Source organism: Musca autumnalis, unplaced genomic scaffold (genome assembly GCF_047663935.1).
Source record: "Musca autumnalis isolate F117 unplaced genomic scaffold, ASM4766393v1 scaffold_5, whole genome shotgun sequence".
Classification (NCBI taxonomy): domain Eukaryota; kingdom Metazoa; phylum Arthropoda; class Insecta; order Diptera; family Muscidae; genus Musca; species Musca autumnalis.
In genome coordinates this window covers 98,807,363-98,822,881 of record NW_027412088.1, presented here as the reverse complement: position 1 = coordinate 98,822,881, position 15,519 = coordinate 98,807,363, and the positions used below count along the sequence as shown (strand labels likewise).

The 15,519-nt window shown below is 32.5% G+C and overlaps 2 protein-coding genes across 22 annotated transcripts in view; both read right to left on the bottom strand.

Moving 5' to 3' along the window:
• Positions 1-15,519, bottom strand: part of Miro (mitochondrial Rho GTPase) — a 637,534-nt gene that overhangs the window by 473,351 nt on the left and 148,664 nt on the right. The window lies entirely within an intron of this gene.
• Positions 1-15,519, bottom strand: part of LOC141406088 (F-box/LRR-repeat protein fbxl-1) — a 134,822-nt gene that overhangs the window by 25,243 nt on the left and 94,060 nt on the right. For 8 of the 21 annotated variants that reach the window (XM_073991153.1, XM_073991151.1, XM_073991149.1 and 5 more), the window contains one exon: positions 3,998-4,691. The exons of 6 other annotated variants lie outside the window; for them this stretch is intronic. In XM_073991153.1, the coding sequence (XP_073847254.1) occupies positions 3,998-4,030 (33 nt within the window). In that variant the 5' untranslated portion in view covers positions 4,031-4,691. Of the gene's footprint in view, positions 1-3,997; positions 5,155-15,519 lie in introns of all 21 variants that reach the window. 7 more of the 21 variants (XM_073991142.1, XM_073991138.1, XM_073991141.1 and 4 more) reach the window with 1 other exon arrangement.

Below are 15,519 nucleotides of genomic sequence, written 5' to 3'. Positions count from 1 at the left end.
TTTTTTAAAAAAATGAGCTATTATTTCAAAAAAAAAATTAAATTAAAAATGTGTTTATTTAAAAAAAGTATAAAGTAAATTGTATTAAATACGAACTTTCTACAATAATATTGAAGTTTTGAAATTAGTTTTAAATTTAAATTTTTACTCATATTTAATTTCCTAAAATAATATTTAAATTTTGGAATTTTGAAAATTATGCTCATACTTAATATTTATATTTTTCAAAAAATTCAAAAATGAGTTATTTACAAAAAATATATTTTCGACATGTTAAAAATGTATTAAATTCAAATTTCCTAAAATAATATTAATACATATTTTAAAAATGATGTTCTTATTTATATTTTTCAAGAAGAACTATATACGAAATGTTAAAATTGTATTAAATACGAATTTCCTAAAACAATATTTAAATTTTGGAAATTTGAAACTTATGTTCATATTAAATATTTATAATTTTCAACAATTTCTTTTTTCAAAACATGTATTTTCGAAACGTTAAAATTGTATTAAATACGAATTTCCTAAATTTTGGAAATTATGTTCATATTTAATATTTTTCAAAAACAAAAAAAAAATATTTAATTTGAAAAAAAAAAATTTTAATTATTTGTAGAATTTACATTTAAATTTTGGAATTTGGAAAATAATATAAATATAAAGATTGAAAAAATGTAGTTCGAAAATATATTTTTTCGATTATTTGTTCACATTTAATATATTTTTGTTTAAATATTAAAAAAAAAATTAAAATAATATTTAAATGTCAACAAAAATTATTAAAATATATTCTTAGGATTTCGAAAAAATACTTGTACAATATCGAACTTTGAACATTTCTTAACATATATTTTGATTTAATTTGCATTACGTAATAAATTAAAATTATGCCTGCATTTTTTATTTGAAAATTTTTATTTTCAAAATTATTTAAAAAATGAACTATTATTTCAAAATTTGTTTTTTCAAAAATTAAAAATTTGTTTATTTAAAAAAAGTATATTTCCGAAATATTAAAATTGTATTAAAAGCGAACTTTCTAAAATAATATTTAAGTTTTGAAATTAATTTTAAATTTAAATTTTTACTCATATTTAATTTCCTAAAATAATATTTAAATTTTGGAATTTTGAAAATTATGTTCATACTTAATATTTATATTTTTCAAAAAATTCAAAAATGTGTTATTTACCAAAAATATATTTTCGAAATATTAAAAATGTATTAAGTTCAAATTTCCTAAAATTAATACATATTTTAAAAATGATGTTCATATTTATATTTTTCAAGAAGAACTATATACGAAGTGTTAAAATTGTATTAAATACGAATTTCCTAAAACAATATTAAAATTTTGGAAATTTGAAACTTATGTTCATATTAAATATTTATAATTTTCAATAAATACTTTTTTCAAAAAAATGTATTTTCGAAATGTTAAAATTGTATTAAATACGAATTTCCTAAATTTTGGAAATTATGTTCATTAATATTTTTCAAAAAATATTTAATTTGAAAAAAAAAAACATATTTTTTTTTAATTTATTTTTAGAATTTGCATTTAAATTTTGGAATTTCGAAAATAATGTTAATTTTCATTTTTTATTCATTTTCACTTTTAAAAACACGTTTTCAAAAAAATATTTTTTTTTTAATTTCAATTATAAAAATTGAAAACAAAATAAAATTTTATTTTTATATTTACATTTAAATTTTGGAATTTTAAAAATTGAAATTTAAAAAATGTTCATATTTAATACTAAAAAATATTTAAAAAATATAAAGATTAGTTCGAAAATATATTTTTTCCATTATTTTTTCACATTTAATATTTTTTTCAAAAAATGTGTATTTTGCAATTTCCAAAAAATCTTTTTTTTTTCTAAAAATACTCAAATTAACATTTCGATTTTAATTTTATAATTTAAATTACACTTTCATTATTTTTAAAATGAAAATTTGAATTCTGGAATTTTTTAAATTATTTTCGTATTAAAGTTTTTGAAAAAAGTAATTTTTTGGTTACTCCTTTTCGGATTTAATATTTTTTCAAAAAAAGTAGTTTTTTAAATTTTGAAACTTTTTTCAAAAAATTTAAATTTTTTACCACTTCCAATTTAATTGTATGATTTAAACTAATTGTGAATTCCATTATTCTTTGAATTTACCTTTAAATTTTGGAATTTTGCAAATTATGTTCATATTTAATATTTTTCAAAAAATATTTTTTCTGAAAAACTAGTTTTTGCCATTTGAAATAATAATTTCATTATTTTTAGAAGTTAATAGAATAATAGAATTTAATATTTTGCAAAAATAGTTTTTTTGAAAAAATATTTAGTTTGAAAAAGTTAGTATGAAAAAATTGGTTTTTAAAAAAATGTTTTTTTTAACAATTAAAAAATTTTTTTATTTTTTTTCTGAAAAATAATTTTTATCAATTTTTTATAGTTTAAATTAAAATAAAATTTGATTTAATTTTTGGAATTTAAATTTTGAAATTTTGAACATAATTTTGAAATATCTACATTTAATATTTCTTTTTAAAAAATATATTTATTAATATTAAGTTTGAACAAAATATTAAGTTCAACTAAAAATCATTTCGATATTATTATTAGGAATTGGTGTTTTGATTAGAAGGATTTCAATTGTATCCAAATTTTGAATAAAAATGTAATCTTGAATAATAATAGTTTATAATACATTTCAAATATAAACTGAAAAGTAACTGCTAATTCCGGAATCCAGCGTAGTTTTCAAAATTTAAAAAAAAATCTGTGGATCTTTTAATTTATTCATATTTCTATTTTACGAAATATTAATTTTCCAAATTATCAAGTCTCATTATCAATATCTCATTATCAAATATTGATCGAATTTTCGTCAAATCTGTTACTCAGTTAATAATGAGATATTCCAATATGTCAATATTTTCTGGAAATCATCACAAAATTAATCGCTTAAATTTTGAAAATAATTGAAAAATATATTTTTTAACTTATTTCAATAAATATCTATATGTTCGAGATTTCGATATTGTTAAAAAATGTTTATTCCAATGTGCTTCAAAATTCTCAATTGTCGATGTCATGAAATAAATTTCGAATATAAACCAAAAAGTAGCTTTCACTTTCGAAATCCATAAAACAACATAATTTTCAAAATTAATATATAAAAATTGTATTTTAAACACTTTATGAACATTTATGTATATATTTATATTTTATTTGTTGAAAATAAAGTTCTCATTCGATTTTTTTTTTAATTTTTGTCTATTAATGACGAGTTTCTCTAAAAAGTTTCGAAAAAAAAATTCGTTCGAGTTAGTACCAAACTCTTATTATTGTGGAAATAGTTTGTTTGATTGAAAACAAAATTGAAAAAAAAAAACACAATTTGATAGATGATCGAACAAATTTGCTTCGAATCGTCATAGAGAAGCAGGCCAATAATATTGGAATTTTCGAACACAATTTTGAAAATAAATGGCCTGTTTCACTAAAACGACTCGAATTCAAATTCGTTCGAACTACTACCAAACATTTGCTTTTTTAAAATAATTGATTTGTTTTTGTTTACAATCAAATAAAAATGTTCTACAATAACAGGAGTGCGGTAGTAATTCGATGGAATTTGAATTCGCATCATCTCGGAGAAACGGGGGTTTTCCAACATTTCGAATTGTCGTTTAGGCAAATGTATCTCCCAATTTTCAAACAAAAAGTTTCACAGTTTCGGACCTTTGATATTAGTAACAATTGGATTATTAATCCTTGTTCGAAATTTCGAACATTAATCGAATTTAAGCCAAATTTTAATGCAAAGCATTGTAATGCCATTCGATAGTATGCAGATGAGGATGATGCTAATGACAATTGTTGTTGTTGTTGTTGAATGAATGTGTGAGCTGGACAACAAATTAAATGTCATAAAAGCAAGAAGAACAAAAGGGTTAAGGGTTTCAAAACATATTTTTGTTTGGCATATTTACAGGTCCATTTTCATCTGAGGAATCCACATCCATTTTGTAGATGCACGTTGCCGCCTTGCGTTCTAAAACGTTCAATATATTGTTCCCCACAGCTGCTACCGTCGATGACGATGATGAAGCCGCCGCTGCTGCCGCTGTATTGGAAATATTTCCTGCACCAACAACACCACCAGCGCCGCCACTGAGCGATAAATTCAATTCGGTTTTATTTTTTGGTTTTGTATTGAGAAAAACTCTTTGTACGACACCAGGTCCAATGCCAATGCCACCACCTCCACCTATAATGCCGGCAACACCACTACCACAACCAATCGTGACACCACCACTACCACCACCGGTGCTACTGACATCCGACGATAGGGTCGACGATGAGGCCAATGCCGAGGGTGATGCTGAAGATGTTATCGACGATGATGAGGAGGAAGATGATGATGTGGCTGAAACATTCGAGGCTACCGAACTCCAAAATGACTGGGCCACACTACCGGCCGCACCAGCAATACCTCCCACCACACTTTGAGCAGCGCTGCCACTACCGCCACCAACAACACTTAACAATTTGCGATTGTTGTTGTTACTAAAGCTGAGATTTAAATTGAATGAACGTTTCGTATTGGAATTATTGTTATTTTCACGCTGTGCCTGCGGATCACTGGAACGTTGCTGATGATGCGAATGATGACGCGGTGATGATCTAAGGGGAAATATTAATTCTTGACTACCGCCACCTTCGCTGGCAGTTGTGCTCAGACTGCTGTCGCCCACACTGTGGACCTCAACAGAGGCACTGCCGGCAACACTTATGCTACTGCCCACACCAACACCGAAAACTCCTCCTTCACCACTGTCACTACTGCCATTGCCAATGCCACCATTACCACCTGCACTATCACCACTAACGCCATCTAGCACAGCATTATTTGAAGAACTACCTCCACCGCCTCCTCCACCACCACCAACACTGCCAGCAGCACTGCTATTATCGAAATTTGAATTATTTTGGATAAACATTTAAGAGACGAGAAAAAGGACGACGACGAAGACGTTGATGATAGGTGTTTTTGACTTTCTAGTGTCTGTTTACCACCTCTTTTCAAGTGTTGTTTGTTATAGTTTTGTTGCTGTCGGTTTTTTGTTTCTTTGATTTTTATTTAAATCTAAAAAAAGAGTTTTCAAAGTAAATCCATTAGAAAAAGAGTAATCAGTTTATGAATAGTAAATCTTGAATAGAATGATCGAAATTTTTATTTCTGAGCGGGAACATGTCTGAGGAAACGATCTTTTTTTTTTTGTTTTGTTGGTGATGATGGAGGGAGGGTTGATTGATTGGTTGGTTGGTGGTTAAGAGGTAGTATGTAGTAATAATGCTGAAACAAAATCAAAATTCACTAACGAAAAGAAGAAGAAGAATGCATAGCATGTTTTGCTGATTGGAGTATTGAATGAAAGTTACATACAGTTTTTGTGGGATATATAGATATATATGTTTGTTTGTAACATGCATTTAAGGCTTTGCCGATTGTCGATGGATGCTGTTACCAGTAAATTAATGAAAAAAAAATATTTCAATGACGTTTTTCTTTACATGAATTTTACAAAGCATTTCGGAGATACTTATCGGATTTTAATGTACATGGGTGAAGTAAATAAAAAGTTTCGGATACACTTATATGAATTAACAATTGGAACTAATACGTCATAATGAAATAAGTGAAAGCAGTATTAACTTCCTCAACTCAAAATTCCTTCATTGTAAAACGAGATTCGGAAAAGAAAATGAATGTATTTAGAATTGTCTGAGAAATTATTTCTCTGAATAATAAAACCGATTTATGATTTATTTCACTATAGCTTAGAATTCTCTAAGGGTTTGTTCGGACATTTCTAAATTCAATGGAAATGTGTTATTGAGATATGTAGTTCACAGATCTTGAAGAATTTGTTGAACAATGTCTTTGAACCCCAAGTATGTTTGAAAGAAATCCTTTTCAAACAATTTGGAGTCAATTTAGCCCAGTCCATCAGTCTGTCTGGATCAACCAAAGTTTGAACATCGTAATATTTTGTCCAAATATAGATCAAATTCAATGATTCAAAGGTACCTCCCCCACAAATATTAAAACTGTTTCGATAAAATTGTGAGAACGAGTAACCAATCTGGTCCAAACATTGCAATATTAAATTCAGTTCGCAAATGGGTCATATTGGTCCACTCTTTCGGGTACCTCCCCACAAAAGTTTAACATTTTTCGCTTAAATTGTGCATACCCTTGGAGGGGAGCCATCATTCGGTTCAAACTTTGCACATTGTAATCTTTTTTGCAAAACAAAATTTTGAAAACATTTTTTTTTTTTGATTTATTATTTGCACATTTAATATATTTTTAAAATATATTTTTTTAATTATTTATTTTTACATTAAATATTAAAAAAATAAAAATTCAACACAAACATCTTTCTTTAAAAATATTGTTTTTTTTTTTTGAAAAAAAAAATATTTTTACAATTCAAATTTTATTTTATAATTTAAATGAAAGAAAAATGTCATTATTTAGTTTGGAATTTTATATCTTATGTCCATACTTAATATTTTTCAAAAAATATTTTTTACTGATAATTTAATTTAAAAAATATTTAAATTGATTTTTTTTTGACAAATATTAATATTTTTAGATTCACTTTGGCTGTTTTGTTGAGATGTGTGTTTTACTTATTATTTGTAGGTAAGTCAAGCTTAATCTCATTTTTGTTGTTTTCAAATTTAAAAACAACAAGTTTAAAGTGGGATGTAGCTAAAATTGATTACTTTAGGAAATGGCAGAGAAGACTAGTTTCGTCCAACTCCACTTGGAATCATCAGTTCTCTTAGTCCTTTGTATTGAAACAAAAGAACCCTTCCCCAATTTTATGACGACTCGAGCTCAAGAATAAGTGTGACTGATGAATTCGTTTAAATTCGTTTATTAATATTATTAAATATCAAAAAACAAAAATTTCAATACAAAAATCTTTAAAAAATATTGCTGTTTTATTTTATTATTATTATATTTTTAATTTTTTTTTTTTGAAAAAAATAAATAATATTTGTACAATTTAAAATTTTATTTTGTAATTTAAATGAAAGAAAAATATCATTATTTTTAGAATTTTGGAATTTTTAAACTTATGTCCATACTTAATATTTTCAAAAAAATATTTTTAATGATAACTTAAATTAAAAAATATTTAATTAAAAAAATTAAAAATATTAATATTATTATATATTAAAAAACAAAACTTCAACACAAAAATCGTTCTTTAAAAAATATTGCTTTAAAAAATATATATTTTGAAAAAAAAAAAAATAATATTTGTACAATTTCAATTTTGAAAAAAATAATATTTGTACAATTTCAAATTTCATTTTGTAATTTAAATGAAAGAAAAATGTCATTATTTTTAGAATTTTAATTTAAATTTTGGAGTTTTAAAAATTATGTTCACATTTAATATTCTTCAACAAATATTTTTTAATGATAATTTAATAAAAAATATTTAATTTGAAAAAATATTTTTTTCGATTAATTATTTGAACATTTAATAAAAAAATGTTTTTTTTTTAAATATTTTTTTTTTCGATAAATATTTGTTACAATTTATAATTTATTTCATTTTTGGAATTTAAATTTTGAAATTTTTAAAACTGAACATAGTTTTGATATATAAACATGCAAACATTTAAAAAATTAAGGACATGTCTCGAATCGTCTTAAAATTTTTTCCTGGGGCAAGTTCATACTTTCTGAGACATTGGTCCGAATAGCTTTAAAAACTGCTAAACATGATAATTGACGAATGGAGGGTCGGATTTGCCCAAAATTTTGCAGTACGTAAAATTTCTTCAAAAGGTACATCAAGTTTCATAGACAACACCTTCCGATACCTTCCTTACGAACATTTCGCTTAAGTCTAATTTAAGGGCTATTCGAAGGTTGTTTTCAAATTGTCATCGAAGATAGTCCTTGTTATTCTGATTATAACGATATAATATTTTTGTGATCAAGCCCATGCCTCATCAAATAATGACCAACCAAAGAAGTGACCAACTAAAATGGCTGTTTGGCGCTATAACTATCGAAATGATTGGCTTCTAAAACTAGATCTATTTCCAAGATAGACTATGTCGGTTCCATCCTTCAGGAAACTTATCTTCAATAGTTCAACAGTTTTGCGCTTCAACCCCGGTTAAGACCACTTCGTGTTGAAATTTTAATAACGTCAAGGGAGGGTGAACCCAGGGGGGGGGGGCCACTGCAGAAAGGGGAAAAGCAAAAATAGCGGCTATTGCCTGACCAGGAAATCCCAATGAAACCTCGATCCAGTATTTTTTTCTTCCGAAGCTAAATACCTCAGCATAATTCTGGACCAGCACATGACCTGGAGAAGAAATATCAAAGAAAATTCTTATTGCATTCTATACCTGTCAGAACTCCATTGGGGGACTCAGACCACAAGTCAAACATTCGTTGGTGGTTCTACTCAGCTTAACCTACGGTGGACTAGGGCATAAAGGGCTGTTTCAATTCGGTTTAACGGAGTAATCAAAAACACCCTTTATGCTGCTTGAAAGTGATCCAGGATATCCAAACTCTGGATATCCTGGTTAAGTTTCAAGCCGTTAGGATTGTTTTTAGACTTCGAGAGTCAGGAAAGTGCGTAAGAAGTTGAATCACACTACTAGTATCCCAATTTCATTAACTACAAACGAAGTTATCAAGGACAACCTAATGGGTGTAGAATCTAAGTTGTCTGAACTTATTTTCGAACATACTCTTACATATGGGGATTCTCTGTGCCCCTCAGCAGATCTTCTCCTTAAACAGACCTTTTTCTGCAAACAGAAGATCTCAAATGGTCTTCTATGGACAGAAAATCTTAAAATGTTATTTTTCTATGGACACAGGACCTTAATAGGTGTCCTTTATGCCAGTTAAGATATTCTTAACTGATCTTTTATGGACAGAGGACCTCATCTGCTTTTTTATGGACGAAAGCCCATTAACAGATCTTCTTGAAAGGTAAGAATACCTTCAGTAGGTCATCTTCTATGGGCAGAAAGCCTTCAACCGGTCGTTTTCTTCAAACAGACGACCTCAACTGGCCTCCTATGGACAGAAGTCATCAAATGGTCTTCTATGGACAGATGCCACTTTGCAGGTCTTTTTATATGGACAGAAGACCTCATCAGGTCTTCTTCTATGGCAGAAGACATCAACTGGAATTCTATAGACAGTGGACCTCAACTGTCTTTTTATGGAAAAAAGTCCATTAGCAGGTCTTCTTCTAAGGACATAATACCTTCAGCTGGTTTTTTCTTCAAACGGAAGACCTCAACCAGTCTGCTATGGACAGAAAACCTTCAGCAGGTCTTCTTTTATGGGCAAAATACCTTCAATAGGTATTTTTATTCAAACAGAAGACCTCAACTGGTCTCTTATGGACCTCAACTGGTATCCTGGAAGTTATTATCTAGCCTTCAATGGACAGATGATACCCCTTTGCAGGTATTTTTCTAAGGGTAGAATACATTCAATAGATCTAAGTCTATCGATGCTTTGGATGACATCTCCCTGATACTAATTTCGGCCCAGAAAATCCAGATGAGAACTCCTTTGTTCAGAATACAGTGCGACTACCAAAAACTGTTCAAATTCTTGGCAAAAATGTTCCTATGAACAAATTTAAATTTAACTAAAATATAGTACCAGAGGTAAAGTAGCAGAGTAAATATCGACACGCTTGGAAATCTGTTGCTAGTTCTATTTATGGGACAAAGGTATTACTTAAGGTCGTCTAAATATATAAGAGTTTATAAAACCATTGGTAAATAAGTCCATCTTTGAAAAAAGTAACGAGATAAATTACTTATCTCTGACTGAATATCTTCCTTCGCACATGGTTCACATTTATTCTTTGGATGAAATCACTTTCCGCCTCATATCAGATGGCGCCATCTGTTAATAGCTGCGAAATATAACCACTAACCACAATCATACAACGAACTCGTAAGATAATAATAATACTATCATGTGCGGGTAGGGGGTGTGGGGGCGTGAGAATTCAATAACCTTAGATTGTATGCGACGCGTTTTATTGCAAAGTGTGTGCGTGTGTGTGGTGTGTATGGATTTTATGCAGAAAAAAAGTTGCAGCAACAAAGCAAAACTCATATCAGAGTGAATTTATTTGTTGTCTGCGGGAAACAAAGAAATGCCACTTCACATAGTCGCCGGCCGCCCCACCATCCCGAAATGGATAGAAACGCAGCAGTTTTTCCAAATTACCAAAGCACATCAACACCAGCAGAAAAAAACAGAGACGACAATAAAAACGTTGAACAGTAACAGGAAAGAATTTCAATTTATTTTAAAATTACCCCAAAACGAGAAGACAATGAAAAAGATTGGATGAACGAACGAACGACCGAATGAATGACTGGGATGAATGAGTGGAAGCATACATTGTCAACCAGACCTCCTACTGTATGTGCTGAAACTATGAAAAACAAACGAAACTTCTGTTTTTAATGTTGTTTGTTAATGTCTAGTTGGTGTCTGTCCCGTCTGTCCCTATATCTGCTTTTGCACTAAGCAATCAAGCATGATCTGACCGCCACCGTACCATCTGTCTGCCTGGCTGGTTTTCAGCTTTTTGTTGTCTGCGGCAATCATCACCATCAACATCATCAAATCGGGTAGAGTCAGTCATAGAGAAGAGATACCGACCGATCAGTTAATAAAAGGGACAACATTTATGGCAAATTACTTTGCTTTAGAGCGGAGTTATGCGTCTAGCCATGTGGACGCCACCATCATCGCCATCATCATTAATGTATTTGCTTTGTGAACAATGAATCAGAACATAATCAACAAGTACGGTGGTAGTTTGGAAGATTAATTTTTTGGGCGGGAGTGGAGTTTGTAACTTCGTTTTTGTAATGCTTGAAAATTTTAAAACTTATTTGGAAAAGATTTGAAATGAACGCGGAACATAAAAACAGGTCTACGGTAGATGGAAGATCTTAAACAGAAATTCTATGGACAACATTTTTGCACAGGTCATCTGTGGGCAGAAAACATCACGGGGCTTCTGTAGACTGAAGACAGTCATCAGGTCTTCCAGTTTTCCTCTGTGCACGGTAGACCTTTAATAGGTTTTCTATAGAAAGGAGATCTTCAGAAGGTCTTCTATAGACAAAATATCTCAGTTGGTATTTCTATGGTCAGAAAACACACCTGGTGTCTTCCGCAGACAGAGGATTTCAACAATTGGTCTTCTATGAACAGTAGATATCAACTAGTCTTCTTTGGAAGAAGACCACGGGTCTTTTATGCACATAAGACCGTTAAGAGTTCTCCTTTTTTGGACAGAAGTCTGTAACTTGTCTTCCATGAAGTGAAAAACTTCAACAGTTCTTCTATAGGCAGAAGACCCGTAGGAGTTCTTTCTTTGAAGAGACGAACTTCATCAGGTATTCTATGGACAGAAGACCCCTAAGAGATCTTTTTCTTTTGACAAATTGCCTCAACTGGTCTCCTCTAGGCTTAGGAAATTCAACTGGTATTTTCCTATGTACAGAAGACCTTCACTGGTATTCTATAGACAGAAGATCTTTAATAGGAATTCTTCTATGGACAAAGACCTTATTTGGTCCTGTATAGACAGAGGATCTTCAACAGACCTTCTTCTGTAGACAGAGGCTCTTCAACAGGAATTTTTCTATGGACAGACGACCTTCAACAGAACTTCCACGGACAGAAGACCTGCAACATGACTTCTATGGACAGAAGACCTGCAACAGGACTTCCGCGGAGAGAAGACCTTAACCGGTCTTCTATAGACAGAGGACCTTCAACAGGTCATCTATGGACAGAAGACCTTCAACAGGATTTATTCTATAGATTGAAGCCCTTAAATGGTCTTCTATAGACATAGAACTTTCAACTTTTGTCTACGGACAGAAAATCTTAACTTTTCTTCTATAGGGAGTGGACCCTTAACAGGGTTTCCTCTAAGGACAGAAGACATTCAACAGCTCTTCTTTTATGTACTGAAGACCTTAAATGGTCTTCTATAGACAGAGGATCTTCAACAGACCTTCTTCTGTAGACAGAGGTCCTTCAACAGGCCTTCTTTCATGTTCAGAAGACCTTCGACAAATCTTCTCCCATGGACAGAGGATCTTCTAAAGGTATTCAACAGAAGGCCTTCAATAGATCTTCTTCTATGGCTTGAAGACCTTAAATGGCCTTCTATAGACAGAAGACCTTCAACAGACCTTCGTATATGGACTGACGACACTAACTGATCAACAGGCCAAGACCTTAACTGGTCTTCTATAGACAGAGGACATTCAACAGGTCTGCCTCTATGGACAGATAACCTTCAACAGGTCTTCTTCTACGGACAGAAGACCTGCACTAGGACTTCTACAGGCTTTCGTCTATGGAGAGAAGACCTTAACTGATCTTCTATAGACAGAAGAAATTCAACAGGTCTGCCTCTAGGGACAGAAGACCTTCAACAGGTCTTCTTCTATGGACTGTAGACCTTAAATGTCCTTCTATAGACAGAAGACCTTCGACAGGCCTTCTTCTATGGACAGAAGGCCTTCAACAGAGCTTCGCCTATGTACAGACGACACTAACTGGTCAACAGGCCAAGACCTTAACTGGTCTTCTATAGACAGACGACATTCAACAGGTCTGCCTCTATGGACAGAAGACCTTCAACAGGTCTTCTATGGACTGAATACCTTAAATGACCTTCTATAGACAGAAGACCATCGACAGGCCTTCTTCTATGGACAGAAGGCCTTCAACAGAGCTTCGTCTATGGACAGACGACACTAACTGGTCAACAGGCTAAGACCTTAACTGGTCTTCTATAGACAGAGGACATTCAACAGGTCTGCCTCTATGGACAGAAGAGCTTTAACAGGTCTTCTTCTATGGACTGAAGCCCTTAAATGGCCTTCTATACACAGAAGACCTTCGACAGGCCTTCTTCTATGTACGGAAGGCCTTCGACAGAACTTCGTCTATGGACAGACGACACTAACTGTTCAACACCTTAACTGGTTTTCTATAGACAGAGGACATTCAACAGGTCTGCCTCTATGGACAGAAGACCTTCAACAGGTCTTCTTCTACGGACAGAAGACCTGTACTAGGACTTCTATGGACAAAACACCTTCAACCGACCTTCGTCTATGGACTGACGACACTAACTGGTCAACAGGCCAAGACCTTAACTGGTTTTCTATAGACAGAGGACATTCAACAGGTCTGCATCTATGGACAGAAGGCCTTCAACAGGTCTTCTTCTACGGACAGAAGACCTGTACTAGGACTTCTATGGACAAAACACCTTCAACAGACCTTCGTCTATGGACTGACGACATTAACTGGTCAACAGGCCAAGACCTTAACTGGTCTTCTATAGACACAGGACATTCAACAGGTCTGCCTCTATGGACAGAAGACCTTCAACAGTTCTTCTTCTATGGACTGAAGACCTTAAATGGCCTTCTATAGACAGAAGACCTTCGACAGGCCTTCGTCTATGGACAGACGACACTAACTGGTCAACAGGCCAAGACCTTAGCTGATCTTTTATAGACAGAGGACATTCAACAGGTCTGCCTCTATGGACAGAAGACCTTCAACAGGTCTTCTTCTACGGACAGAAGACCTGTACTAGGACTTCTATGGACAAAACACCTTCAACAGACCTTCGTCTATGGACTGACGGCACTAACTGGTCAACAGGCCAAGACCTTAATTGGTCTTCTATAGACACAGGACATTCAACAGGTCTGCCTCTATGGACAGAAGACCTACAACAGATCTTCTTCTATGGACTGAAGACCTTAAATGGCCTTCTATGAACAGAAGACCTTCAACAGTTCCACTTCTATGGACAGACGACCTTTTTCTATGAACAGAAGATCTTCCACAAACCTTCGTCTATGTACTAAAGACTTTAACTGGTCTTATATGGACAGAGTACCTTCAACAGGCCTTCTTCTCTGTACAGAAGACCTTCAACAGGTCTTCTTCTATGGACAGCATACCTTCAATAGGTCTTCTTCTAGGGCTGAAGATCTTCAGCAGACCTTCTATAGACTGAGGACCTTGAATGGTCTTCTATAGAGAGATGACCTTCATGAGGTCTTCTTCTATCGACAGAAGACCTACAACAGCTCTTCTTTTATGAACAGAAGACCTTTACCAGACCTTGGCCTATGGGCAGAAGACCTTAACTGGTCGTCTATAGACAGAGGACCTTCGACAGACCTTATTATATTGACAGAGGACTTCAACTGGTCTTCTTTTATGGACAGGAGATCTCCACAGAAGAATAAGACCGCAAGAGATCTTCTTCTTTGGACAGATGCCCTTCAACAATTCTTCATCTATGGACAAAAAACCTTAATTTGTTTTCTTCTTTGAGCAGAAAACTCCATCTGGTATTTTTCAATGGACGGAACGCCTTCAATAAGTATTCGGTGGATAGAGGACCCTCAGGAGATATTATTCTGTGGACTGAAGACTTCGGCACGTCGTCTTCTATCGTGGAAAGAGAGATTCGACAGGATAAAATATCTCTTCGGGTGAAGGAAAGACCTTACACAGGCCTTCTCCTTTCGACAGACGTCCTGTAATAGTCTTCCATAGAGAGGACACTCAGGAGGTATTTTCCTATACAAATAAGACTTTCAATATTCTTAATCTTCTTTCTCTAAAGACCTCAATTGTTCTTCTATGGAGAGCAGACCTTCACCGGGTCATTTCTATGGAGAATAATTTCTATGGAGAGACGATCATCAACGCATTTTCTTCTTTTATGGACAGGAGACCTTTATTATATGAACAGTAGACCTTCAGGTGGCCTCTTTTTGGACCTTCAGGAGGTCTCTTTTTTGTTCTGCAGGTCATCTTCATTATATTGAATACCATTAACAGGAATTTTACGACGAATAGTTCACCTTCAACATCTTTTCAAGAGAAAGAACTCTCTCAAAAGGACTTTTGTGAGCAAAAGACAAACCTTCTCGGGAGAGCAGGTTCCTACAGGTATCCTAGAGAAAGGAGACGTTGAACTTTCAACAGATCTTCTATAGACAAAAGATTTGTTATAGCCAGAAAGCCCTCCTTAGCCAGAAGACCGACAGAAGAAGTTATTTAGCCAAAGGTTATTCAAATGTATTTTACGGAGCAAAAGGAAGGCCGAAGACCTTTTGTTGTAATTTCTCGCATGTCATTCGTATACGCAAGGGGGAATGGTAGTGTTAAAATTATTCCCAAAACTAATCTGAATTTATTTTCTTGAATTAAATTATTTATGAAAATGTTGACCTCTGGTGGTCGGTCATCAATGAATTTGATTAGATTTCTCGTGAATTGTTCTCCCAATGGATGCGAAAGCATTTAACCTTTGTGACGAACTTTATTGACTGGTTAGCTAGTTGTTCGAGGCTG